Here is a 27917-nt window from a genome sequence, read left to right as displayed (position 1 = left end):
GTACTGTACTATGTTTCAAGACTAAATTCGTTAACTACTCTGTTATGGAATTTTTATTATTCAAATAATACTGAAAACAAATGAAGGAGGCCATAATAAATTGTAGCCTCTAGTAAAATGCCTATAAATAATCCTCGAGAATTAAAACAAATACATTTAAAAATACATGACAATTGCCAAATGATGAAAAAGGCGCTACCTTTCACGTTATATATATATATATATATTCCTGTGACCCATTTAGATGAAATCATACGCTTTAATTCCCATTGTCAATACCACAGATTACACGGCCATGATGAGCGTCCCTTGAACAAACAGCTGCATCACCAGACTACAGAAGGTGATGCCTTGTATCGGCCACCTTAAGTTCCAACAAGAAAAGAAAAACACATCAACAAAAATGCTATGGATGACCTCAATCAAACATCCTTCCAAAGAGTGTAGTGCATTGAAAAAAACCTTTACAACAGCACAAAGTGTGCATATGCATAAAAGGGGCTTCAGATTATTTCCTTATCGTTGAGAAGACGAGCTTCTTGTCATGAGAGAGAAAAATACAGTTTATTGCATAGGAACCTACCATTTCCTGTGCAAGATCCACCGGTTTCATAAATATGTGATTAGTTTACCCACCACTACCTGTGCAGGGTTCACCAGCTTTTCTAAATAGGTGATTGGTTCTTTCTCTCTCGTCGTAACTTGCCAGAGGAGATTCTCCAGTTCTAAGGGGAAAATGAGAGGATCCAAATTGTATATTTCTATATAACTCAACTAGACTGAGGTATTCGTGAGGCCATTCTCAACCCTGCTCTCACCCTGTTGTTGGCTGGCATCTTCTCCAGAGACCGATCCTGTTAAGTTCTCACCAACATCACTCTTGCAAAGAGGGCATAATGCATTTATCTTCAACCATTTATCGACGCAGTCTTTGTGGAAAAGATGAGAACAAGGCAATTCTCTCAGCTCATCATTATTCTCATACTTTGCCAGGCAGATGCAGCAAACCTGTCGACAACAGCATTCTCAATCATAAGCAGCAGACAAAAAAACAATATCCTGGACCTGGTTAAAATGAGAAAGGCATACGGTGCTACAGGGTCTTTTTAACACTTTACACTATAATGGATTCAGTAGAATAAATGAAATAATAGTCTAATCTAATTCAACACAAACACACCAAATCAAACTTCTTTTACCTGATGTCATGGATGATACATTTACGAATAAAATTTTAAGATACTATGGCTTAAAAATGTTTCTTAGACTAAAGCAACAAAATAAGAGCTAATGTACCAAGTCGAAAAGCCTAAATCTGTTCCTCCATAGCCCAAAGAGACAGAAGTTTGATTAAATAAAAGTGCTATAATACCAAAATCTTTCACATAACAGGACAAAGTGTAACTAGACAATGTCAGGATGCTATGAAGTTGGGTGAATTACATCCTCTTCTAAGAGACGATTAAACTATATTACACTCCCCTCTATTTTGAAAAATTACAATCCCCTCCCCAAAGAAATTAATGTGTGCTAAACTTCTAGTCTATGTTAATGGGAATGAGTCTCTTAGGAGCAATTTTATTCTGCAACTCAGCGTCACCAACAGCTAGTTTAAATCCCTGGTATTGACTGTAGGAGTTTATGAGATGAAATTAGGATTTTGGGTGAACCTGTGCGGCTGTGAAGCCAATTGTTACAGTAATGAACTTTTTTTTTAAAGGTGAACTAAAGAATGGCAGCGAGGTAGGACATCACAACTATGTTGGGACCCCCTACCTGAGCCATCATAAGATCACCTGGAATTTATATTAATCAGAAAAAAAGAAAAAAAAAACAACGAAACACGGGGGACATCAAGAAAAACACATAACAAAAGGGAACTACATCAAGAGAACCTGTAGTTTGCCAAGTCTATTTCTGTAAAATACTTCTTTACAAAAAGAAGGTAGGTTATCTATCCGCAAAAGTTACAGTAATGAATTTAGGATTCAGTTTTTTTTTTTGGAAGGCTGCAAATATATATATATCATTAATAGGTAAACCAGTACCAGAGGTACCAAAGAGCAGAATTACAAGGCACCAGAGTGCTACCCTCCAAAACAACACACAAACTCAACAAAAAAATTCAGACCCAAACCCATCTAATCAACAAAAGTAGATATATTAGAAGACCAGTGATGGAAATTAATGCTGAAATCTTTATCATAAGCCTTTAACCATGACCAAGCTAAGTAAATAGCATGATCCATGACTTTACAGGGATCAAAAGGTTTTCCTTGGAAAATCAATTGATTCCTATGCTGCCATATAGAAATGGTTAAGGCTATCCACCACCCACATCTTGAACTATAATTCACATTCGATCCAAACCCCTCACAGAATTGGTATAAATGATGAATTGGGTTAATGGAAAGGGGACCAACTACCCGAACCCATCTCATAGATTCCCACCATAGAACATTTGTCATTTTACAGTTGAAGAACAAGTGCCCCACATCCTCTTGCGCACAGCCACATAAAGAACAGGTGTCTTCCTGAATACTGACCCTTCTTCTTAGGAGGTTAGCCTTGGTAGGAAGCCTATTTCTAAGAAGTCTCCAACAGAAGATTGCCACCCAGGGGGGGATATTCAGCTGCCATATTGCCTTAAAAATGTTGCCATCAGGGTTTGCTGAAGTGGTGTTCATGCATAAGCTATAAGCAGACCTAGTAGAATACTGACCATTAGATTCAGCCAGCCACAACATGTTATCTTTCACCTGTCTTTGAATAGGAACAGAGCTGATCTCCTCCATAAACTGAGCAGCCAAGAGACTTTCATGATCAAAGAGATTCCTCCTCCACCTCAGGTCCCAATTCCAGATATTATGATTGAAATGGCCCATATGGGAAATATGATCCTTTTGCTGTCTGCTTATAAGGAATAACTGATGATACTTCTGCTGCAGATTGTATTGATCCCCTAACCAAGTATCAGTCCAGAATTTGATACTTTCCCCACATCCAACCTTCCAAGACAAATTGTCTTTAAAAATACTACAGTCTTCTTGGTGATACAGCTTTCTAATATCTTTCCACCAATGGGAAAAGCCCCTTTTGTCAGAGCCATTCAGGAATTCAGACCAACCACCATATTTTGAAGTTAAAATTCTGACCCAGGGCTGCTGCTGATCAGACGCAAAGCCCCATATCCATCTACCCATCAGAGCTATGTTGAATTTGGAGATATCCTTTATCCCCAAGCCTCCATCATTCTTAGGCAAACAGATATCATCCCATTTTACCCAAGGAATTTTTTTGTGGTCATTATCTCCACCCCACAGAAAATTCCTTTGGAGGGAGATCAACTTTGTGGCTACCTTCTGAGGAATTCTAAAAAAGGAGAGAAGATAAGTTGGAAGGGCATTAAGGACAGAATTTATAAGAGTGATCTTCCCAGCCATGGATATATCTCTTTGAGCCCATTTGGCTAGTTTGGACTTGAATTTATTGATGAGAGGCTCCCACACCAGCTGACTTGAAGGATTAGCTCCAATAGGTATGCCTAAATAGATGAAAGGATACTCCAGCTGTCTGCAATGTAGGATATTAGCTGCTTCCAAAGCCCAATTAACTCTACCACCTATAATCCCAAACTGACTTTTGGCAAAATTAATCCTTAACCCAGAAACTAGCTCATAACCTCTTAATAAGGCCTTTAAAACTTGAATGTTCTCCCACACAGCCTCCCCTACAAAAACAGTATCATCAGCATACTGCAATATATTTACAGGTTCCTTCTTCTTCCCAACCAAGAAGCTTCTATAAAGGTTCTTATGGACTGCTTGTCTCATCATTCCAGTAATACCTTCACCCACAATATTGAAAAGCAAGGGAGCTAGGGGATCCCCTTGCCTCAAACCCCTAGAAGGATTAAACTCCTTAGAAGGGCTACCATTTATCAAAATTGATATCGATGCTGAGTGGAGGCAAGCTGATATCCAAGATCTCCATTTTGGACAAAAACCCATTCTGCACAGCATGTAATCCAGAAAAGACCAAGAAACTGAATCGTAGGCCTTTTCAAAGTCCACCTTAAGAATCATCACAGGTTTCTTATTTCTCCTTGCTTCCTCAACCACTTCATTAAGGATCAGAATACCATGAAGGATGTGTCTTCCTTTAATAAAGGCTGACTGCCTTTCATCAATTAGCCCATCCATGACAGATCTCAGTCTGTTAGACAGCAACTTAGCTATAACCTTATACATACAGCCTATCAAGGAAATAGGCCTGTAATCATTGAAGGATTGAGGATGATTCATCTTAGGAATTAGAGCCACAAAGGAAGCATTGGTGCCTCTAGGAAAGCTGGCATGAGCATAGAACTCATCCACAAATCTTCTAAAATCTGGTCTCAAGATATCCCAAATTTTTTTGATAAAGTTGAAATTAAGGCCATCTGGCCCGGGGCATTTGTCACCTCCACAACTCCACACTGCTTCTTTGATCTCTTGGTCAGAGAAGGGAAAAGTCAGATGCTCTCGTTGCTCTTGAGATATAGATCTAAAAGGGACCCCATCCAATTGCGGCCTTGAGTAATTCAGTTCTGTAAATCTGGACTGAAAGTAATTAACAGCTGCCTTCTTCACTGAATTAGGTTGCTGAACCCACACTCCTTCAATATAAATTCCTGGAATAGCATTGTAGGCTCTCCGATAATTTATCATTCTGTGGAAATACCCAGAATTGCAGTCCCCCTCTTTCAACCACGATATCCTAGACTTTTGTCTCAACAAAGATTCCAATGCAATTGAAGCATTCCAAAGGTCCTGCTGAAGGGAATTTCTAATTTGGATCTCTTGGTCAGACAGAATACGATTAGAAGTTAAGTCCTCCATCTCATTAAGTTTCTTCTGGATGATGGATATTTTGTTAACATCAACATTCCCCTCCCCCTTACTCCACTGCTTTAAGACAACTTTCAAGTTTTTCAACTTATTTTTTAAAGCAATACTCCCCCAACCACCCTGCTGGTCATTATTCCAGGTGTCTGTCACCAGTTTCTGATATTGCTTCTGTTGCAGCCACCAATCAAAGACCCTAAAGGGTTTAGGGCCCCAGTCCACCATGTTAGTTTGCAGAATGATTGGACAATGATCTGATAAGTCCCTTTGCAGAACATGTTGACAGCAGTCAGGCCACAAAGACAACCATTGATCCGAGACCAAGAACCTATCAAGCCTACTTTTCACATAACCATTAGGCCTAATCCAGGTATAGTTAGGCCCAACAGATTTAATTTCCTGAAGATCCAAATCAGAAATCCACTGATTAAAGGCTGAGATATCATGGGGGTCTATCCTTCTTTGGGATAAGCTGACTCTTTCCTCTGCACTTCTAATGCTGTTAAAGACCCCAAGAACACACCACAGGCCCCCTGGGTTAGAGGCTTTCAACTGCCTTAACTCATCCCATAAAGCTTTCTTCCCTTCAAGGTCACATGGAGCATAAACGTTTACAATCACCAGCCTCTGATCATTGGGAATGCATCTCCCTTCAAGCATTAAGAAGCTCCTACTTTTCACCCTCCTTACAACCTCCAAGGTGGAATTATTCCACATACATAACAACCCCCCAGCAGCTTGCACTGAGGGAACATAATCCCATTGAGCAGTAGGATCCCCCCAAATGGCCTGACAAATATACTTATTAAAAATCCCCCTTTTAGTCTCTTGGATGCACACAAGGTCCACCTTGTGTTTTGAAATAATTCTTCTTATAGCAGTCCACTTGACCCCCCTCCCCAAACCTCTTGAATTATAAGAGAGTATAATCATGATTGTGTTTTTTTTATTCCCCTCTCTCCTGCCATCAAAGCATCTCTGTTCTCCATGGATAATAACAACTCCTCTACCTTGCTGTCTTGATTCTCACAGGATAATCCCATTTCCTTTAGAAGGGCACATTGCGTGTGAAAAGAGTCCTTCGGTATATGGGTCAGAACATCAACCATAGGGCCTGCAATTAAATCTGGCTTGTGTTGTAAAGGAGACATAAACTCAGCGTGAGGCTCTGAATTGCAAACCTCAAAAGGGTCCTCCACCTGATGGGCTTTAGATTTACTTTTCATCATCTCTTTTCTTCTCACATACACTTTATTAACTGAAGAGGTTGGGCCTATAAGCTGGCCCAATTCCTCAGCTACCAACTCAGAGGGAAGATGGGTAGCAGTACCCTTGTCCTTATCCATGACTTGAGCTTCGTAAGGTATGTTTGCCGCAAGGGGCAAAGCTTCCTCTTTGTCCTCTGCGGAACCTTTTTCTGACCTATGTTGGGTATCCACAAGAGTGTAAGTCAAATGGGCCTGGTCTAAAAGGCTGTCTTTGACAGTATGCTTTGCCTTTAACATGATACCCTGCATATCCCTTTCAGCTTCTTCATTTAAGGCTGCCCCATTTCGGGAAAGTTGGCCGTTGGAAGATGTCAACGCCACCTCTGCCCCTATACCGTTCATAATTTGAACTTTGCCCTTCTGAAATGGTTCCACGTCATCAATGGTGAAGGACCGGTCCCTGCAGCTATGAGCCAGGGTCTTTACCTAGTGGTCTCTGCGCGGATTAGGCGGAAGGATAGCGTCGGGGAAATCGGCGTCATCATGTCCTCCCCTGTCGTCGAAATCTCCACCTAGGTTGTCGTCGGAAACACCATCGGGGAAATCGGCGTCGGAGAAGACTCTTGGGTGGGGCTCCTCCCCTGTTGCCGGGGTGTTTGGCTGGGTCGAGTATGGGGAAGGGGGAAACCAGGATACATGGCAAGGGTGCTTCTTCGACCTACCCAAGCTCGTCATGTCCTCCACGACTTGGAGAACGTACTCGACCCCATCAATGATGACCGGAATACTCGCCTGGAACGAAGGTTCCTTCTGCGTCCGTACGAGAATACGCGCCACATCCAGACGCCGCCTAGCCTCCACGTATTCATCTACTTCAACCACCTCCCCCACCTCCGCCAGCACCTTCGTCATGAGCTCCTCATCCCACACTGTCAGCGGAAGACCCCAGAGAAGAACCCAGGTGAGTCTATGTGTGGGTCTTATCTCCGGAGACCATTTCTGGAGCTCCGATATAGGGGTAGACCCGTGCTCCTTCTCCTGGTCTATGAGGCGGGCAGCCTTTGATTCATCCATGTCCGGGAAGATGACCCAGTCATCCACCCAATAGCAAGGATTAATATCGTCTTCAACCACCCATTTCAACTCCTCCTCCAACCTCTCAAACATACCCCTGTTCTTTAGTCTTGCTGTCCAGGCCTTAGAAATCCACTCAGAGGACGCCTTGGTTGATTGCAGGATGACTGGGCTGTATTTCGTCTTGTCGGACCCCGGCATACCTACCAACGGGTACATAGGTTCCGTTGCACCATGTGCAGGTTCCTTCACAACCTTAGCATATGATCGATGTTTAACACGGATATTGTTTTCCACCTGAGCAACTTTAACCCCATTACCATCTTTGTATATCTGGGGAATATCCCCCTCACCATGACTAGAAGTCCCTTTTTCCCAGGAGTTTACCACCTTCCCTCTTTCGAACTTTGGTCTATTAACGAAGACTTTCACCCCATCAATGAAAATGTTGTTATCAAGCTGCCTCTCCAGTCTTTGCTCATCCATCACTTCTTTAAACCTCACAAAACCAAACCTGTGACCCAACTTATTCTTGGTTCTGGGGATAAAGACTTCCCACACCTTTCCCCACTTCTGGAAGATGCGCCACATGCCCTTCTCCATCATCCCTTCGGGGAATCTAGAGAAGTAGAAGGTTGTGATATCAGCCTTATCTCTCCATGTCGCCTTCTGTCCTACCTGTTGATGGCTGCCACGACCCGTTCCACCTCTATTGGTCATCTCTTTCAGTTTCTTCTTACGCGTTACTTCAACCCAGGTACCATGATTGTCATCATCAAGACTCTAATCCTCCTGGTCAACGTATGCAATGCGTGAGGATGATCGTCTTTTTGGTCGTATGAAGTCTTCATCAGCCCGATAAGAGCGCACTGTGTTGCTCCTAAGCTCACGTCGATGGAGAAAGTTCCTGTCATCTACGGCTCTCTGTGTGTATACTCTCTCCCTCGGTCTACCCTCTCTCTTTCTCACCCTTTCTCTATCCCACACTCTCGCACTGTACCTATCGTAAGGTCTCACACTCTCTCCCTCTCTGAATCTCTGTCTCTCGCTATCTCTGTATCTCTCTCCCTCTCTTTCTCTCTCTCTCACTCTGTTTCTCTCTCTAACCATCTTTACCTCTTGCTCCTTACCAACAGCGAGTCTTAGTGATGATGGGCGCCACTCAAAGCCTAATGCTCTAGGATTCAGTTACTTCGCTGATAATTGTAAAGCCATAGTATCTGTTCGTGTCCTTTCTATATCCTCTATATTTACTTCCACATGACTCTTAAATCTAATAGCTTCTAGATTCTTGAGGTACATTATTTAATTTATAAATTGGTTGGTTAGGAGATTTTATTGGTCCGTTAAATTTTGAGGAACTTGGCATATCCATACAATTTTTATTTTCTATTCTTGTTAATTGTTTTGACATCGTTTCTAACATGGTATTAGAGTAATTTACTTGTTGATGCAGTTTTTTTATGTCCTTTTTATCTACTATTTTGGTAAGGTTTTCTATAAGCATTTATTGGTTTAGATTGTTTTCTAATTTTTCTTTTCTGTATAGCACTGGGAGCTCTAATAGTTTCTATCCCATATTGTTGACAAAAGGTTCCCACCTCTTGCTTACTGGTCACCTTTTCTTTTCGAATTTTATTTTGTAATTTGAAATCAGTACAAACCTGTGTCCTGTATCCACTACCAAATTATGTATTTGACCATAAGTTAAATTTTCATTACCTTCAAATCCTGCATCCCAAAGACCATCCACGCTAGTTTCTGCAAGCATAGACCCTCCATCAGAACACGACAAGACTCTACCCTCCACAACCACTGTCATAGTCTGCACTATCACTATCAGCCACCCCATGAGGTCGAAATATCACTCAACCAGATTGACCCACTCTCATCCATCATCTCCCATTAACAATGGAATTTTCACTTCCCTCCTTCACTCTTTGCTCCCTTCATTTCTTGCATCCCCTTCCACCATGCGACTTCCTCCTTTTTTTTTTTTTTTGATCAGCAAAAGTAATTTTATATATATAATAAAAAGTACCAGAGGTACTAAGGTACATATGTATTTACAACCCTACAAATGGATCCTTGAGCAGACAAATAAAATCTGCAAGGGAAACATTCAAGAGCTGCTGTTGTAGTATGTAGTTACTGTTATCCTACTTGTTCTATCCTCTAGTTATGCAAAAAACCTTGTCGAATACTACTAGATCACTGATTGTAGTGAATTGTGAAGTCCTTCTCCAAGTTTCTAAGCCAAGTCCAAAGTAGGAATAATGCACTCACCATCATCAGGTTTCTCCTTATTTGTTCACTGATTACACTCACCATCATCAGGTTTTGCAATAATCTTTTATGAATCTGTTCCAATTATGAGTTCACTCAATTCAACTCACCATTTGGTTTCTGCAATAATCTTTCAAGAATCTCTTCCAATTTCTGGAGACTTGATTCTTGCACTTCTCACTACCATACTATTTTCAATCTTTTTTTCTAATCAATATTTTGAAGGTTCTTTCCACATAGTACAGTCATGCTTCCACTCTTGAGTGAACCATGAGAGAACCCCCAGGATTTGGAACCTCTTATAATGATGAGAGTGAAACAAGTAAAGAATGGAATTTTATTGCAATTCTCTCGCCTCTGGTTTTGATCCTAGAGAGTTCAGGTGAGAGTTACAATATAAGTCTGCCCCCCCCCCCTCCTTTTTCTCATACTCTGCCATATCATGCACTCTCCACATCTTTTTCATTTCCTTATTTCTCTACTTTTCCCAACTAATTCAGTTAGACGTCCCTAACTACTTGACTGCACTAACTGGTTTTATTCTTCACCTCTATTTAACCAGAAATACACTTTAGCACATTTTCATCCCTTACCCATCGTTTGGTTGCACCAAAATACATAAGAAAAGATAGGAAGAGAAGAAAAAGGTACAGACTTCCCAGGTTTGGTTGTGCAAAGATAGGCAAGAAATTTTTTTGAATTGTGTGGGACCCACTCTCCGATGAGAAGATTAGCAAAGAAATTCGGTATTTTACTTTACTGCCCTCTTTCTCTCTCTCCCTCACTTTCTTTCATCATCCCCATCTCCGTCCATGTAGGTCTCTCTGGAAGTGGTGAGAATGTTCGTCTACACAGTGACTCTTCCTCTTCGTCAAGATCCACCTTACCTCTGTCGAACGCCATCAAATCGTGCGAGTCCTCCTCCACGTCGAGATCCACCACAACGACGGATTTCATGGCAGAATCCGTGTTGAAAATTCAAATTGCTTTTACATTCCAACGCCATTACAGATCTGGTCTGACTTGCTGAGATCTGTTTTTTTGTTTGGTGTTGTGTTTTTTAGGTTCTACTTTGTTCTCTCCTAACACTATTGTTTTGATGAGAATGTTAATTTTTTTTAGAGAAGCACAATCAGTTATGGCTTCTTTTTTTGGTTGAATACAAATACAAAGAAGGGAACAAATAACAAACAAAAATAAAAAGATAAAGACCCCTAAGTGGAGTCTATCAAAAGCTTCTCCAGGATGGCCTCAGTGGGATAGTTCCACTTGCCAACAGCTATTGGATCCACAGTTAAAAAGAAAAAAAAACATTAATCTTGTAAGGGTAAAAGGGTTTTTTCATAAATCTAATCATTCTATTTCTACTCTATTTCTCTTCAACCAAATCACCTATATTTCTTCTCTATTTCTTTTCTCATCTATCCTCTCCCATTCCTTCCCTGTCTTTCCTCGTGACCAAATGATGGGTTAAGGAAAGGGAATGTTATTTTAAAAAATAGAGACAGGGGGGGCGGCGGCGTTATTATGCATTTCTCAAAGGAAAGTGTAATTTACTATCTAAAGTTTTAATGAAGTATGCTGAATTTATATCTAAAGATCTGATGGTGCTTACCGCATCTTCTCCAGATATCACATGCTCTTTTTCAGTTCCTGCAGCCACAACTCCACCTTCGGCAGCAGCTGAGTTGCCATTGCCATTTCTTTTATTTTTCTTCATCTTGAACTTGTAAATCGGCAAAGCATTAATAGATTCAGAAGTTGCCCCTCTGTTTTGTGACATATCCTCTCTAACCCCAAGGATAGAAATTATACAAGGGAGACAACAGCAGATTGTTGAACAGAAAATGAAGGGCATAGCATAACCAATGCAGCTAAATGCAAGAAACACTATACATAACCTGCCAAGAGATATGAAGCAGATATAATTTCAGGATCTGAAAATCAGAAGATTAAATGCAAGAATGAATAAAAGGCTACCTGTACAAATTAGGAGCTTCATTGGCAGATGAATGTCCCCCAAAGATCCATACATTTCCAACAACAAACCATACAGCAAAAAAGCAATCTAAAGATATTTTGAAGTACTCCACTAGTGTCTTCATTCTGTGGTGCAACAAGAACAAGGGCTTAGCAGCTTCATAAGTTATTACAAATACCAATACTTGGAAGTTATAACCATGAAACAATACATTAAAATATCAAATCTAATTGAATAAACAGTGAAATTGGAGTGAGTGGAGGAACATGGCAACAAGCATGACATAGGCAAAAAAAATATTTAAATTAGAATTGGGTGTTTCCTTCATATCAGTTTTCATAACACAAACCTTTAACTTCTTACTTAACTATTACAGGTAAGATCAATCTCAATTCTTTTAGCCAGTAATCAGTATCACACTTTCATCACAAATTAGAGTAAAAACAGCTACATTCTTTGAGACTTCAAATTTCTTGTCAAAACCTAACCTAACCTTACACACACACACACAAGGAGTGAAATGAGTTTTAGTGCAGAGTAGCAGTGACAGGATGAGTTCTATTTTGATCGCTAAGTAGATATATATATATATATGCGAAAAAATAAAGACCACCACCTAAAATTACAAACATATGCTCATTAACTTTGATGATCAATATAGATTCAATCAAAAACAGCAAATAGCAGCCAATCTCGATGTCCAAAACAGAAAAATAACAACCAATCAATATGTCCAAAACAGAAAAATAAAAGAGAAAACAAACAAAGCTGAACAGAGAAAGAACAGACACGGTTAGGATTCACAGAAGATAAAATTTGAGCAACCCTGGAAAATGTTAGACCAATCAAGGTGATGTTGAGGAGCTTCGAGCTGGTGTCGGGACTGAAGATAAACTTTGCCAAAAGCAGATTTGGTGCGATTGGGGCAACTGAGCAATGCATACTTGATGCTGCTACGTACTTAAACTGCAAAATGTGGCCAGTACCCTTTTCTTATTTGGGTATCCCTATTGGGGCAAACCCAAGGCGTAGCGAGACATAGGATTCAGTAATCAAAAAATGTGACAGAAAACTATCAAAGTGGAAACAAAAATATCTCTCTTTTGGGGGAAGGGTAACATTAATATAGTCCTAAACTCGATCCCTATCTTTTTTTTTCTCCTTTTTCAGGGTGCCGAAGAAAGTGGTGGATAGGCTGGTGGGGCTGCAGAGGTAAACCAGAAGAAGATTGCTTGGGTGAATTGAGGTATAGTTTGTCTGCCAAAGGAGAAAGGGGGCTTGGGTATCAGGGATTTGGGAAAGTTTAACTTTGCTTTACTCGGGAAATGGCGCTGGAACCTATTTCACCATCACGGGGAGTTGGGGGCACAAGTTCTGGAATCAAAGTATAGGAGTTGGAGGAATTTGGATGCGACAAGGAGGTCCATCAAAGAATCTCTCTGGTGGCGGGATCTTAGTTTTGTTTGGAATTTGTCTGAGGAGGGGAGCTGGCTTAAAGAATCAAATTTTGGCTAGTTGGGTACCTAGCGGTTAGCCAGATCTTTGGTTTCCTAATTCATGCTGATTAGCATGTATTAGGTCACCATAGTTCTGCACCTTGCAAATGCTAGGATGTATATACAACACTACTGCTTGTACTGATTTTAATATTCTATATAATATATATATATATATATATATATATATACTTTTGATGAAAAAAAAAAGGTTCACAAAGGCTGGGGTTGCCGCGAATAGGTTTTGAGTTGGAGGCTCTCAGATGCAGGATCGAAACAAGGGAAGGGTGAAAATGTTGATTAATCGAGTAAAACCTGTTTTTATGGGTTTTTTTTTAATCAGCAAAAGTAGAATTGTATTATATATATATAACAGCACAAGTTGTACTGAATGATTATAGAGGGTCCATTTTAGGTAGACTATGGAGTCCTAATACATATGTAGCAACATGAATTAAGATACCATAGTACCTACAGTATGCTAAATACACTATTACCCCCACTCCTATTTATATCCCCCCTCATCCCATGAAGGCCTCTTTCATATTGCTGGACCAATGATAAAAAGGCATATCAAAACCTTTAACAAAAAATTTTAGCCAAGTCCAGCATAGGAATATGGCATCCTCAAAGATCTTAGTACCATTAAACCTTTCCTCTTCAAAAACAATCTTATTCCTATGTTGCCAAGTACTCCATGTCAGGAAAATCCACCAGCACTGCCAATTTTGAGAACTAGTATGATTTCCATTTCCAACCACATGCTGGAGGAAGTGCATGCGAGGATTCTCTGGAAGTGGTTTTGAAGTATTTGTCCACATTAATGATTCCCACCAGAGCGGCATGATTTTGTTGCAGCTAAAGAAGAGATGTGTGGCATCCTCTTCTTTATTTTTGCAAAATGGGCAAGTAGGATCATGTATTTCCACATTCCTCCTGCGCAAATTGCTTTTAGTTGGTAATCTGTCCTTGATTAGTCTCCACGCAAAGAATGTGACTTTACTGGGGACCTTGACCTTCCACAGCTCTATAAATGCACCATCCTGATTGTCATTAATCTGGTCTGACAGGAGCAGCCTATACCTGTTCCTAGCCGTGTATAATCCCGAGCCATCCTCCTTCCAAATCCACTTGTCTAGTCGTTCCGAATGAATGTTGGTACCTTCTAGGTCTTCTAGGAACCTCACAGCCAAATCTAACTCGGTGTCAAAAAATTGGCGTCTCCATTTGAAATCCCATTCCCACCCTATGTCTGAAGATCTGCCCATACACTGGATAACCTAATTTTGCTGCTTCAAGATTGAGAAAAGAGTAGGGTATTTCTGCTTAAATGGTACTCCATCCTCCTTCCATCCATCCTCCCAGAATTTGACTTTTACTCCGCACCCCACTTTCCATTGTATGCCATTAGCTAAACATCTGCCTTCCTCACCATCAAAGAGTATGTTGTTTATATCCTTCCACCAAGCTGATACTCTACCACCTCGACGTACCCCCTCCAAGTTACCACAAACACCGTATTTTGAATTTAGTATTCTAGCCCACAAATCTCCTTGATTATGGAACAGGTTCCATTTCCACTTTCCAAGCAGAGCATGATTAAACTTCCTAAGATCCTTAATACCGATTCCTCCTTTATCCTTTGGTAAACATACCGACTCGCATTTCACCCACGCTATCTTCTTATGCTCTGCCCCTCCACCCCACAAAAACCACCCCTGCAACCAGACCAGTTTATCCAGAATGCTTTTTGGAACCCTGAAAAAGGAAAAGAAGTATATAGGAATAGTATTTAGGACAGCATTTATGAGTGTTACCCTTCCCCCAAAAGATAATTTTTGTTTTCATTTCACCAATTTCCTCTCACATTTTTTGACAATAGGATCCCACAGCTCTGAGCCCCTTGGGTATGAACCAATCGGGATACCCAGATAGAGAAAAGGTATGTCCACAAGCTCACAATTTAGATAACTAGCAGTAGACGCCTCCCAACTATCTGACATCCCGATCACCCCAAATCTACTCTTTGAAAAGTTAATTTTGAAGCCTGAAGCTAGTTCAAAGCTTCTCAAGATCACCTTAATGGCTTTCACATTTTCCATGGATACTTTCCCAAGGAAAAGTGTGTCGTCTGCATACTGCAATATGCTGACTTTGACTTCATTTCTGCCCACATTGAAACCTTGAAACAGGTTTTTATCCATTGCTTCTTTCACCAGCGCGTTTGGTCCTTCCACAAGAATGTTAAACAGGAACGGGGATAGAGGGTCTCCTTGTCTTAGGCCTCTTTGGGGAATAAACTCAGGTGTAGGACTTCCGTTAACCAATATGGATATGGAAGCAGACTTTAGGCAGCCTTCAATCCAAGTTACCCACCTGTCACAAAAACCCATCCTCTTCAACAAATATAGTACAAACTCCCAAGATACTGAATCATAGGCCATTTTATAATCTACTTTGAATACCAGGCATGGCTTGTTCCTTATCTTTGCTTCCTGTATGACTTCATTTGCAATGATAGCACTGTGCAGCAAGTGAGTACCCTCTATGAATGCTGACTGTGTCTCATCTATTAATAGTGGCATCACCCCCTTCAACCTCCTTGCTAGCACCTTGGACACCATTTTATATATGCAACCTATAAGAGAAATAGGTCTGAATTTATGAAGGTTCTGCGGGTCCTTGACCTTAGGGACAAGGGTTATGAAGAATGCATTACACCCCTTCGGGAAAGATCCATGTACATAGAACTCGTCCATGAACCGCAGCACGTCAACCTTGAGAACTTCCCAGAATTCCTTAATAAATCTAAAGTTTATACCATATGGACCAGGAGTCTTATCACTTCCACACTCCCAAATCGCATCCTTAATTTCTTTTTCAGTGAATGGCCCCAACAGCCTAACAATGTGCTGCTGTCCAATTTCTTTAAACCTGACCCCATCAAGTTTGGGTCTCACCTATGCAACCTCCTAAAATCTATTATAAAACGAGTATATCTCCTCCTTCACCCTTCCCCGTTCGTCAACCCATACACCGTTTACAACCAGTCCTCTCAAAGTACTAAATATGTATTTTGAGTTTTCAAATCTATGAAAGAACTTAGAATTAATGTCCCCCTCTATAATCCATCATGACCTTGCTTTCTGCCTCACCAAGGACTCATCTGATTGGGCTACTAACCATAACTCCTCCTGGAGTTTTTTCCTACACATTAGTTCATGGGCAGATAGCTGTCTTACATCACCTTCCGCTTCTATTTTATTTAGCTCCTTCTCAATAGTTAGTAACTTGTGTCGGGTGTCTTCGAATTGATCCTTATTCCATGCTCTCAGGGTAGCCTTAATTCCTTTTATTTTTTCTTTGAGCACAAAACCCCTCCATCCCCTTACTTGATTGTTCGACCAAGATTCTTGAACCACCCTTCGAAAAGATTTATCATGGAACCAACAGTTTAAAATCCGGAACGGACGAGGTCCCCAATCAACACTTTCTGATTTCAGCAAAATTGGGCAATGATCCAACAAGTTGGGTAGCAGGAGGTCCCCTAATGTTGTATGTGATGATCTTCATTATTCAGACCTCCTGCTACCCAACTTGTCAGCGTCCTCCTTGTCCCTCACCTCCATCTTCATAAATTTGGTGATTATTGTTGCATCTCTTCCTTCGCATGTAACTCCCAAGTTTTGTGTCATCTCCCATTGTGTTGATGCTTCCATTAGCTGATCACATGTCTGATGACTATCTTTTTGCAATGGAGCCTGAGTTGCAGGCTGCGCTTGGTCTGGTGTTGTTAACACAGCCTTTTCTTCCGATCACCTACCTCTAGTTCTTGTTGTGAATATCTCCTGGTTCTCAATTACATTACTGGCTTCATTTTGGGCGTTGTTATCTGTTTTTCTTAACAGCCCAGCAGTATACCCTTGGTCCAGTTTCTTTCTACACCCTTTACTTCTTGAGTACACCTTTCCCACATGTCTTCAGCCTGTCTGTTCATTATGGATATTTCTTTCTGCACCCCCTATTTTATCACATAGATACTCTGTTGAGAGGCCCATTGAAAGCCCACTATCCTCCATATTTAGTAAACCAGCACAGAGTTGTGTCCTCAAATTCAAAATTTACTGACGCCACTGGGCCCACCTTTTTCCCACTGTCCTCCTTGCAATTTTGTGATTCCCATGAAAGTTCTGTTTCTGGAATTTCTGCTGCCATCTTTCCTCCTTCCTTAAGCATCTCCTCCTCCTTTTTGTCTTCATTTGTCTTATCCTCCTTCCCTAGCTAGCTGTTACGGGTACGAATTGACACCTCAGCAGTTCCTTGTGCCTCAAATTCAAAATTTACTGATGCCACTAGGCCCACCTTTTTCCCATTGTCCTCCTTGCAGTTTTGTGATTCCCGTGAAAGTTCTCTTTCTGGAATTTCTGCTGCCACCATTCCTCCTTCCTTAAGCACCTCCTCCTCCTTTTTGTCTTCATTTGCCTTATCCTCCTTCCCTAGCTGGCTGTTAGGGGTACGATTTGACACCTCAGCAGTTCCTTGTGCCTGAATTATTTTGCTTTTATCAGACCTAAGGTTGCTTCGATCAGTTCCTCTTTGACCATTGCAGGTCTGTAGTATGGCCCACTCATTTGTAGTCAACAGTGACCGCTGGTTATTGACCTGCGGACTAACAGGCTGGTGTTGTCCTTCAGTCTGTTGTATCATCGTGTCTCCTTGGTCCTTCTCGCATCCCACCATTCTTGGCCGATGATCCTCCGACGACATTTCTGTATCAGAAAACACATCTCCACTCGTCATTTGTGTCCCTGCTTCGCTATCACTATCGACGGAAGTTATTTCCTCCGATGACCCAGTACCTCTTCTCCCCCAGCACTTGCATCTATCCTAGTTATAGCAGGTTTCTTAAACCATATGGACGTTGTACTCTACTCCGTTAATCCATAGTCCGACCTTATGTTGGATTAATGGTGGTCGTGATGTCTTAACCAATATCCTCCCCCTGTCCAGCCTGTGGAGTTCATCCATGTCGTCATCCACCTCCACCACTTCTCCCACCGCCGTTGCAATCTGCTTAATGTGTTCCATATCCTAGGCATGGAATGGTCTACCCCAGTATGATAGCCAAACCAGACGGTGTCCAGTCTTTAGTTGAGGTGACCACTTTTCCAGGGAGTAGAATATTGCCGAGCGTTGTGCGTTTACTTCCACCGCTATTTGTGCAGCATTAGTCTCTGTAAGGCCCATTAGCATTACCATATCATCTTCGATATATTTTGGTGTTATGCTGTCGTACCCACTCCACGTAAGATCATCTTCTATCCTGTCAAACAATGTGAGCTTCCTCAATCTTCCCACCCATGTCCTGTTTAGCCATGTGTTTTTGTCTACAAGTATACTCAGGTGCACCGATGAGTGGGATGCAGATCCAACTGAACTCAGAGCTGGTTGAGTCCACCTTGTGACCGGTTTCTTACTTTCCATCATGAGGACCTGCGCATACGAGGCTGCCTCGTTCTTATCTTGTGGTAGTTTCGACTTTTCCTGCTGTCTCCTCCGCGTACAATCCTCTCTCTGCCATGCTTTGGTACATTAACATGCATCTTTAGTCCTCCTACTACCAAGCTGTCCAGATTTCTCTCCAATGTCGTGGCATCCTTCACCCCCTTAAACCGAACAAAGCCATATCTCTTTCCCCACTTATTACGATTTCTTGCGATGAATACTTCTCGAACATCCCCCCATTTTTTAAATACGTACCACAGCTCAGTTTCATTCATGTCTTCAGGAAATCTTGTGAAATAGAACGAGATTATGTCAGATGCATGATGCATCCCTCCAGTTTCTCCTAATATCGCATTTCTGGCCATACCCATCTCTACTAGGTTGTCGTCGGAATCCTATAGTCAACCACTCTGTGTTTCTCTCACCCCCCCCCCCCCTCCCCACACTCACCCTCTCTCTTTCTCTCTCTACCTCTCGCTCTCTCTCTCTCTCTATATATATATATATATATTATTATTTTTTTATGGTTTTACCCTTTAGTAAGTCTCTAAAAGCCAAAAATGACAACATTTGGGTCTACTCTTTCCCCCAACCCTAAAGTGCAGATCGCAACTGCGATACTCACAAAACAGCACGATTTTACATGTTTTGGCCGCGAAAGGCGGCACGACCACCATTACTACAAAAGCATGATTCCTCACATGCTTGTGTGTTGTTTTGCAATAAAAACAATAGATTAACCATGGCAATCCGTCTAATAAAAATTTGCATTAAAGATCAGCATAGATTACCAAGATAAAGCTCCAATTTTAATTAGAGAAAAACATAAAAAAACACATGTATCTAAAGTTTGTCAATTTAATAATTTGTTTTAGTCTCCATAAAAAAATTTGCCCATTTTAAGTTTCTATTTTTAGTAATCTTAGGGACTAAAAATGGGCAACAGAAGGGAAAAAATTTACCCAACAGAGACTAATATTGATGACTAAAACTGAGAAGTTTAATGGGAGAAAAGCCCAAAATCTGAGATTTTATAGAGATCAAAACCTTAACTAGCCCTACTTTTTAATTGCTTTGGTTTGGTTATTGGAAGAACAAGGGAAGGAAATAATGTCCAAACAAAAACCCTTTAAGATTAAAAGCTAGAGTTTGAAGACTAAAATTTTCAAATTTCTTAATATATTTTATGCTCAATTTTCAAATTTCTGGTTACACCCTAGGCTTTGAAACCAATTTTCAACAACAGTTAAAGAAATATTAAGCTCCTGTGAGGAATTCACAACAGAACTTTCATGAATTCACAGTAAAGAAAAAAGGTGCCATTCTAACAATGTATAAAAAAAATTGACAATAGTAACTAATTCACTACCTTCTATTCATCAATAATGAAGGTTGATTGCTTCTGGAAGATGCAACGGCAGACTGACCATCTTCTCCACCATTAGTTCTAGAACTGAAAAGAAGTGTCCCTGAAGGATCATTAATCCGAGGAGAAGTCTGCCTAGATTGAGATGACTCTTGCTCTTGCATATGGTTATGATGATAATACCGCCAATAAAGTAGAGGGAGGGTAGCAGCACATCCAGAAGCATAACCAATGATCCATTGAAACAACGGGGTACGCGGATGTTCATGCCTTGACAAAGACAAAACAATTATAGATGCAACAATCTGGCTCAGGAGTAGGACCAGCTCAATAGATATCCATAACCCTGAATGCACAGGACTCCTATTCCGCCGAGTATCCCCTCGTCTTATGAACGATGAGTTTCGACTATTTGACCCATTAGATACACTAGTTGCTGAAACTGAAGGCTGAGAAAGAGGCATCCTTGCACCGCTAATTCTTTCTTCATGCTGCGTCACATTTGTGCCATTAAAATGTCTATCATGATGTGATGCAGACGATGTGGAAGCATCGGCGCTCCCAGCTATTTCTATAACATGCTGACTGCTGTTTAAGCTCCCGGACCGCTCCATCAACAATGGCAAAGTGCCGCTCGAACCTTCAAGACATAGATTGAGTGAGACAACAATAACATCCATCTAACTCCACCACCAAGGGATCATAAGATTAACCCAGAAAAACACACACAGAGACATATTTACACCCCCTTTAAATACAAATTGACTGAAAATAAACTCTATTCCTTAGCACTAGCAAAACCAGGATGCTGAAAAATCAGCTACTTCCATTGGTATTCTGTTAAAAAAACAACATTTACTTCCAAAACCATACATAGTTCTCATCTTGCACTATATGTATCAATATGTTAACAATTTAAATTTAAATCTTCAACAAAATTGTTTCCTTTTTCTTTTTATAAGCAATTTTAAACAAATTGCTCAAAACAAAATGCATACAGTAGCGTGGAAAGCGAGAAAGGAACATTACCTAACCTAATTTCCGCAAGTGACTTTTAGGCATAAAAAAAACACCGATTAAAACCTGCAGAACAAGAAAATAATAATAACAATCGTTTCACGGCGATAAAATTGAAAACCTAAACAATTTAAAAATAGAAAGAAAAATAAAATAAAATCGAATACGTGTTTTTTTTTTCTTCAACGAAATAAGTAGCAGTGTACGATTTCGCGTCACCACGTGGCAGTTGTGGTTTCTTTGAATTGAGATAAAGGAAATTCGGAATGAAAGGGAGTGCCTGAGACTCAGAGAATGACGAAGAAAGCGTGTGAAGAAGGTGCTTTTTTATGCGGATGAATCGACAAAACGACAATTAAGAGAAGCGAAACGGGAGCGTTGACTCGAAGAATCGCAAAGCGCGACGAAAACGACAACGAGGAATGAGATGGAGAAGCGCATCGGAGGGAAGAGGCGAAAGAAACGACAGAAGAGAGGGAAACGGCGCCGTATGGGGTTTGGGGGATGGTGACGGAGGGAAAGAGGAACGAACGGGGTCACAATCACACAAAGGCAAAGGCTGTCATGCACACTTCCGTTGCTTCCTTGCTGTTTTACCTCGCAGTATCTTTTTTTTTTCTTCTTCTTTTATTTGTTTTTTTCTCCTTCAAAAATGATGACAAGGGAAAGGCATAAAAGTTTGGGCTTTTTACTTTTTTAAAAAAACAATAATCAAATTCCTCTTCAAAATTATGATAAGTGATGAATTTTCGTGAAAGAATAAAAAAATAAATGTGGTCTTTAAATATATAAAAAAATATGATAAGTTTAACTATTTTTTATCAGAATCATCAAATACAAATTCTTTCACCTAAATAAGATAAATTTAACTAGTTTTTTCAAAAACACCTTTAATTTTTTTTCTACCTATAATAAATAGCAATAGTAAATGGGATACATTAGTGTCTTATTTCTGGATAATGAAGGAAAACAAGAGAAAGAAAAAGGGAAAGAATCAATGTGAAGTTTTCCCACATTTGATATGAAAAAAAAAAAGACGAGGAAAGAAAAAATATGGTGGAACTCACTCAAATATTTCTTATCAATTTAGAGAAAAAGAAAATAAGAAAAAAAATCTTATTTATTACATATTTTCTTGTGCAAAATATGTTTGTAATCCTTCAACTTTTAGAGGTTTTAATTTTTAGTCCTTAAATTAAAATTTAATTAGAATTTTTTTCCTGTGATGAAACATAGAGTCAACACAAAAAAATATAATTTAATCAGTCTTAATCTTTAATCAATGTTTTGTTTGATTTTTTATCATTCTTCAACTTTTACGGTTTTTTGTTTTTAATCCCTTAACTTATATTTGACTAGTCTTGGTTCCTAATCTATTCTTTTATTTGGTTTTTCATCCCTACATCATAGAAACCAAAATAGGCTTCTATCATAGAGAAAATTGACTATGAAGTAGACTACTTGATCATGAAAAACACTTTAAGTTTCACATTGGACAAAATAATCTCATAAATCTCTTCCTTCCTATATATAGAGAGAAGAGACCTACAAGTTTTAGAAGTACAAAATAATAGAGTGGACTTATAGTTATGTGTAGAGTAGGACGAAAATAGACCAAGCTGCTCAACAAAAGCTTATGGCCTAGCGTACATTAGGCCCAGACCAGGCTAGGCCTTTTCAGAAACTAGACTAGGCCAAGGCTTTTAGTAAAGCCTATTTAGGTAAACATGTGAGGCCCTACGCCATTCAAAAAGCCTTTTAGGTCTAACAAGTTGTCCTATTTAAAAATTCATAAATAATCATTCATTATTAGTATTATTATTGTACTAAAATGTTATAATTCATTAAAATCTTACATTTATTTGTCTTTTTAAATGTTAATCATGTTGGTTTACATAAAATGTCAAGTTAAAGTGTATAAATAAGTTTATTAAAAAAATAAATTTGTCATTTAAATGTATTATTACAAAATATATTTTTAAGTAAGATCATGAATGCTATATTAAACCTTAAAATATGCTTATATCATATAAATAAATTAGATTTGATTATTGTAAAGTTTCACATACATATTTTTACCTCTATCATAGTGCTAAATTATCACAAACTAGGCCTCAAAATAGACTTGTAGGCCAGGCCAAGCTCAAACCCTTAAAAAAGCCTCTACGAGTAAACAAGTCAGGCTCATGCCATATGCTTTTAACCCAAGCTAGGTACAGGTCGAGCAAAGCCTAGCTCTACTCGGCCTATTTCCACCCCTAGCGCATAAAACCTAATAGTTAATATTTTTATCTTCCCCTTAGAGTTTCCAAACTCAGGGCTTAGGGATCATGTTTTAAATCACACCAAGTTTTAACCATAGTAAGAGTTGTTGTAGGGGTCATGGTGGATGACACCACAAGGTTCATAAGGGTTGGTCAGAGCTTGTCTCCATGCTTTCCTTGGTGTGTGCTTTCCCTTATCCTTTCTAAGATGATTAAGATGCTATAATTTATGTAATACCAATCATAATAAAAAGTGGGTAGATGCTATAATTGATGTGTGGCATAGAGTTAAGATGTATTTTAGGTACATGATTGATTGAATGATGATTAGAGTGTAGTGGATTCATTGAATGTTTTACATTATCTCTAAGTGTGAATTGCAATGTATGATGTTCATGTGTACATTGGTGAATACAGTGATTTCATGGCAATGTTTTGAAAAGATTTACATGTGGCCCAAGGTCATGTGGAACAGAGACCACCATGTTATGATAAGTTGTGGTTACATGTTAATATGCCATTGAGACTAGTGACCTAACCTATATGGGGCGAGAATAGGCTCACTAGTTTGATGTAAGGTTCAATGGAACCACTTGTATATGAATGTTAGAGACATGCATCATAAATGTGCATATGTTTTTAAGACGTAGGAGGTGGTTGAGCTGAACCAAGGAGGACATGAATGAGTTGAAGTATGATGTTGTACTTGGAGGTGTTATCCAATTTGGAATCTTCATGTGACTCATGCTAATTCTATAGGTTGGAGTATTCTTGCAAGATTAGGTAACCCTGACGCATCGCCAATAGTCTCATCTTGGGGATAGTGTGGTAAAGGAATCATGTGGGTTCGTTATTACATATCCTTCCGAGCTTCTTGTGCAAATATTTTACTAGTACCATATATATGTGAGAAAAAAGAAAGGAACATCGAATTGCATAGTGCATTATTATGAGTTTGTTTGCCTTGTGTGGCTTATGTTGTGGATGTCATGTATGCCTTGTGTTGTACTTATGTGATGTGTTAATGATTATATCCCTAGTGGTAGTATGTTTGTGAATATATATGTTTCTAAATATTAAATTGTTGTGGTGGCTAGTAATGGGGTGGGGTATGACTCTTAAAGGGCGTAGAGAGAGGTATACCTAAAATGACATTATGTTAGTATAGGCTATGATGTATTTTATTGAGAAATAGATTGATGCAAAGTGAGTGTTAAAGAGTAGAATGCAAGTATGAAAAATGAAGTTAATGCTAGAGAGAGTAATGGAAGTAACTTGCTAGTTAAAGGATAAATCCTATGATATTGATAAAGGGGAACCATCATAGTAGAGTAAGCACGAGAGATGTGTTAGAAAAAAGTGTTTATGATTGATGGATGTAGACCCAACTATAGTAATGATAGATTTTGATAGAGACCTAGTGAGGGAAAATCCATAGGAAACCCGACCAATAGATGAATTGTTTGGGTATAAGAGTTTAACCCAGCCATACAGTCTTAGAGCACTCATTGAGACATTATGTCTCACTACCTTAAAATGTAATTAAACAATAATAAAACTAGTGTCACATTGTTGTTTAATAGAGATGCATCATGATAAAGATGAAAACTAAATGGAAGAATAAATTAAGTACCAAGACCGATAACTTTTAGTTATGGAACTATACGAAAAACTCTAAAAGAAAAACATATTTAATTTGTTCTGTTTTCTTTTTTTTAGGATATTTGTGTCATTTTTTGTACATATCTCTTTTTTCCACTTTTTTTTTTATCAAAGGGAGATTTAACAACAACTAGATACTAACTCTTTTAAAGAATGAAACCCCAACAAAATCTCTCCATAATAGGTTCCAACAACCTTAATGTGGTAGGTCAAACCAAACCAAACACACAGGTAGGTCATGGCCCATCACAGCCAGCCAATCTGTTAAAACATTGCCCTCACGATATGTATGAGTTATGCAAACTTGCCAATCTCTTGACAACAATTGTTGTATCCTTCTAATACTAGTTGGATATCGATGATTATGGTCAAATTGTCTAGAAAAAAGTTGAACAAAAACTTTGAGTCACTTTCAACACATTATTGCTTGATACATTTCTCTAAAAATAAATCTCTAATGCTAATAGAATATCCCATAATTTTTCCATTAGCCCATTGCAAGCTCAAATTTTCATAGAGAAACCACCAACCCAACCCAATATCCGTGATCATTTTGGAATACTCCCGCATCCCCCACAAAGTTGTATACCCTCCAAGATGAACAAATCCATCAACATTAAGCTTTAACCACCCTAACGGTGGTGGAGACCAACCAAAAGCCAAAAAGTTGAAAACTCCTTCTCTGGTGAATTTGTAAAGAATTTTGGCTGAGTCAACTCTTACATTAAATTCCTAACTTGAGCCACAATTCCTTGCAGAGTGGTTGTCACATTTTCAAAAACCAAAAGATTCATGTTCTTCCATAAAAGCCATAGGACAATAACATACTTAATATGCTAAGAGTTATGTTGGCTAACTTTATTATGAGGCTTCGAATTTGTCAGTAACTAAGAATAGAGAGTTCTTAATTGAAAGAAGTCATGTTTTTGTGTATCTAATAGCAAATCCCAAATTAATCTAGCAAAATGGCAGTTTGTTAGGAGGTGGATTTGACTTTTAGGTTATTGACTACATATGTTGCATTTGTCATCCTGTGTAGAATCACATTTAGCTCTCTTCACATTTGTTTTTAGCTCTCCTTATAACACCCCTCATTATATTGTCCCAATTAATATGTAAAACACCTTTGATTTTAATTTTAATAAAATTCTTCATTTAACTTTGTTTATGAAAACCTATGAAATTTGTTGTGCAATAACATCAATAACAAAAAGTGGAATTAATTTAGACTTCAACAACAAAGAAACATAGCATTCGTACATCACATCTGAAATGATTACAATTGAAACAAAAATACGCAAAAATGAAATAAATACATCAAGAGATAACTACCAACATGAACATCAATTGTTTCAACCCATGGCCTGATAGAGTAGTTCTTAATACCTTAACCTAACCTTTTCCTTATCATTGTTGTAAATGTCCATAAGCAAAAGATATCCCCATTGTTGAGTGAGAATTGGAAAGGATGGAGTGTAATCTAGAGATCCACTGAACCAAGCAGAAGAGTAGGGTGAACCCACAACATCATTAATGCTAATTACTTTGTTTATTATCTAAGGATCTTGTTCTCATTTTACTACCCTTGTCAATACTTCATCTTGTTAACTCACATTTCTTAATATAATAATCCTCACATTTACACTCTTCCTATCTGGGATTGATCACATAACATTGTTCTAAGTGTAACCGTCCACACATCATTAACATTAATATCACAATATCAGCGCTTGCATTTAGATATAGCAAAACATCAGTCGTTAATGGAATACACATACACACATAGCCATGTAGCATTGTCATCACAACCATTTGGGTCAAACATATTCACAACAAGGAATAATGTAATATTGTCTAACTGCTATTCTCGTATGCATGTGGTAATATTCAAAATATTCATGAAAGAAGCTTGGGAGGGCATGCAATTAATGAACTCACTTAATTTGACACTAACACTCTCAATCGAGATGAGACTAATGATAGTGCGCTAGAGTTACCCAGTCTTGTTAGGATACTCCAACCCATTAGATTAACATGAGTTACACGAAGATTCTAAACTAGATAACACCCTAAGACCAAAGTCATACTTCAACTCATTTATTGCCTCCCCAATTAAGCTCAATAACATCCTTCGAGAAAAACACATATGTATATTCATGAAATGTGGTCACATAGGATGCACATTGCTTTACCTAACACATTACTTGCAAAATCCTATCCCTCATGGACTAGGTTCGCTTAACATTTCAAATCTTACTTATGTACCATGACATCACTTTATCCATATCTCATACTCCTAGGCATCATGCTTCATGGGAATCTTAAATCCATAACACAAGTTTCCATGATTGACACTTACAACATTTTATTATAGTATTTGAATGGTCACATGGATCATTCATCATATTTGCATACCATAAATTATAACAAGTCTTAACACATATACACACACACGCATAATACATGCATGCATGCATACATACATACATATATATATATATATATATATATATATATATGTATGTATGTATATATATTGACAATTTAGATCATACATAACCATTATGATTTCTATTACATATTGGCATATTTTCCTTATGTAATATGTCCTTATTTGAGTGTAATAATATTATCTAGAGTTATACTAACCCAATCAAGTTGGTCTTTATCTTGTTTAAAAGCTAAGACAATCTACAACTTCGATGTTGACCACAAGATCTAGTTTTATCATCTACCATGTCTAAAATTAGGAAAAATCATGAAATTTTTACATAATCTTTGTTGCAACTAGGGTCACGGTGGGACGGTGAAAAAAGTAAGATGTTTAAAAAACTAAGAAGTTGTCACCAATATTTATTAAGGAAAACATCAGAAAAACCTTTTTTAACAAAAGTGTAGTCTTTGGAACCAAATTTGAGTATGGGGTCGATTACATATACGGAAAGTATTAGCACCTTATGATGTCTGTCATAACGACAATTACCTTTAATTAAATGTGAAAAATTATTATAACTTTAAATTTATTTATTTTATCCCTCAAAACAAAAGAAGAATATTTTTAGATATTCAATTTTTTTATGAGAATTTTTATTATTAAAATAAAATTAATTTTATGAAAAAGAGGATTATTATTGTATTTTATTTTTCTAAATTTATATTTTTTTTAGCTCAA

At 38.7% G+C, this 27917-nt stretch overlaps 1 protein-coding gene across 2 annotated transcripts; it reads right to left on the bottom strand.

Moving 5' to 3' along the window:
• Positions 1-26: 26 nt before the first annotated feature.
• Positions 27-21436, bottom strand: LOC114383565 (E3 ubiquitin-protein ligase At1g63170-like). 2 transcript variants are annotated; one of them, XM_028343259.1, is made up of 6 exons: positions 20987-21436; positions 20832-20885; positions 19806-20442; positions 11435-11560; positions 11070-11355; positions 27-1008 (listed from the first exon to the last, which is right to left on the bottom strand). In XM_028343259.1, the coding sequence occupies exons 3-6, from the start codon at positions 20414-20416 to the stop codon at positions 775-777; spliced, it is 1257 nt and encodes a 418-aa protein (XP_028199060.1). In that variant the 5' UTR covers positions 20417-20442; positions 20832-20885; positions 20987-21436; the 3' UTR covers positions 27-774. The 2 variants fall into 2 exon arrangements, with proteins under 2 accessions (XP_028199060.1, XP_028199059.1); XM_028343258.1 differs by having other exon boundaries at positions 20837-20885.
• Between the last annotated feature and the right edge of the window lie 6481 nt (positions 21437-27917).

Source organism: Glycine soja, chromosome 14, assembly GCF_004193775.1.
Source record: "Glycine soja cultivar W05 chromosome 14, ASM419377v2, whole genome shotgun sequence".
Lineage (NCBI taxonomy): Eukaryota > Viridiplantae > Streptophyta > Magnoliopsida > Fabales > Fabaceae > Glycine > Glycine soja.
Note: the sequence above shows the minus strand (reverse complement) of the source record. Positions and strands in the feature narration are given on the sequence as shown.

Coding starts and splice junctions, on each gene's coding strand:
- LOC114383565 (XM_028343258.1), bottom strand. CDS start 20,864: ATGCCTAAAAGTCACTTGCGGAAATTAG. Junction 11,561..19,805: donor TCATTATTGATGAATAGAAG/GTAGTGAATTAG, acceptor GTTGCACCACAG/AATGAAGACACTAGTGGAGT. Junction 11,356..11,434: donor GAAGCTCCTAATTTGTACAG/GTAGCCTTTTAT, acceptor ATCTCTTGGCAG/GTTATGTATAGTGTTTCTTG.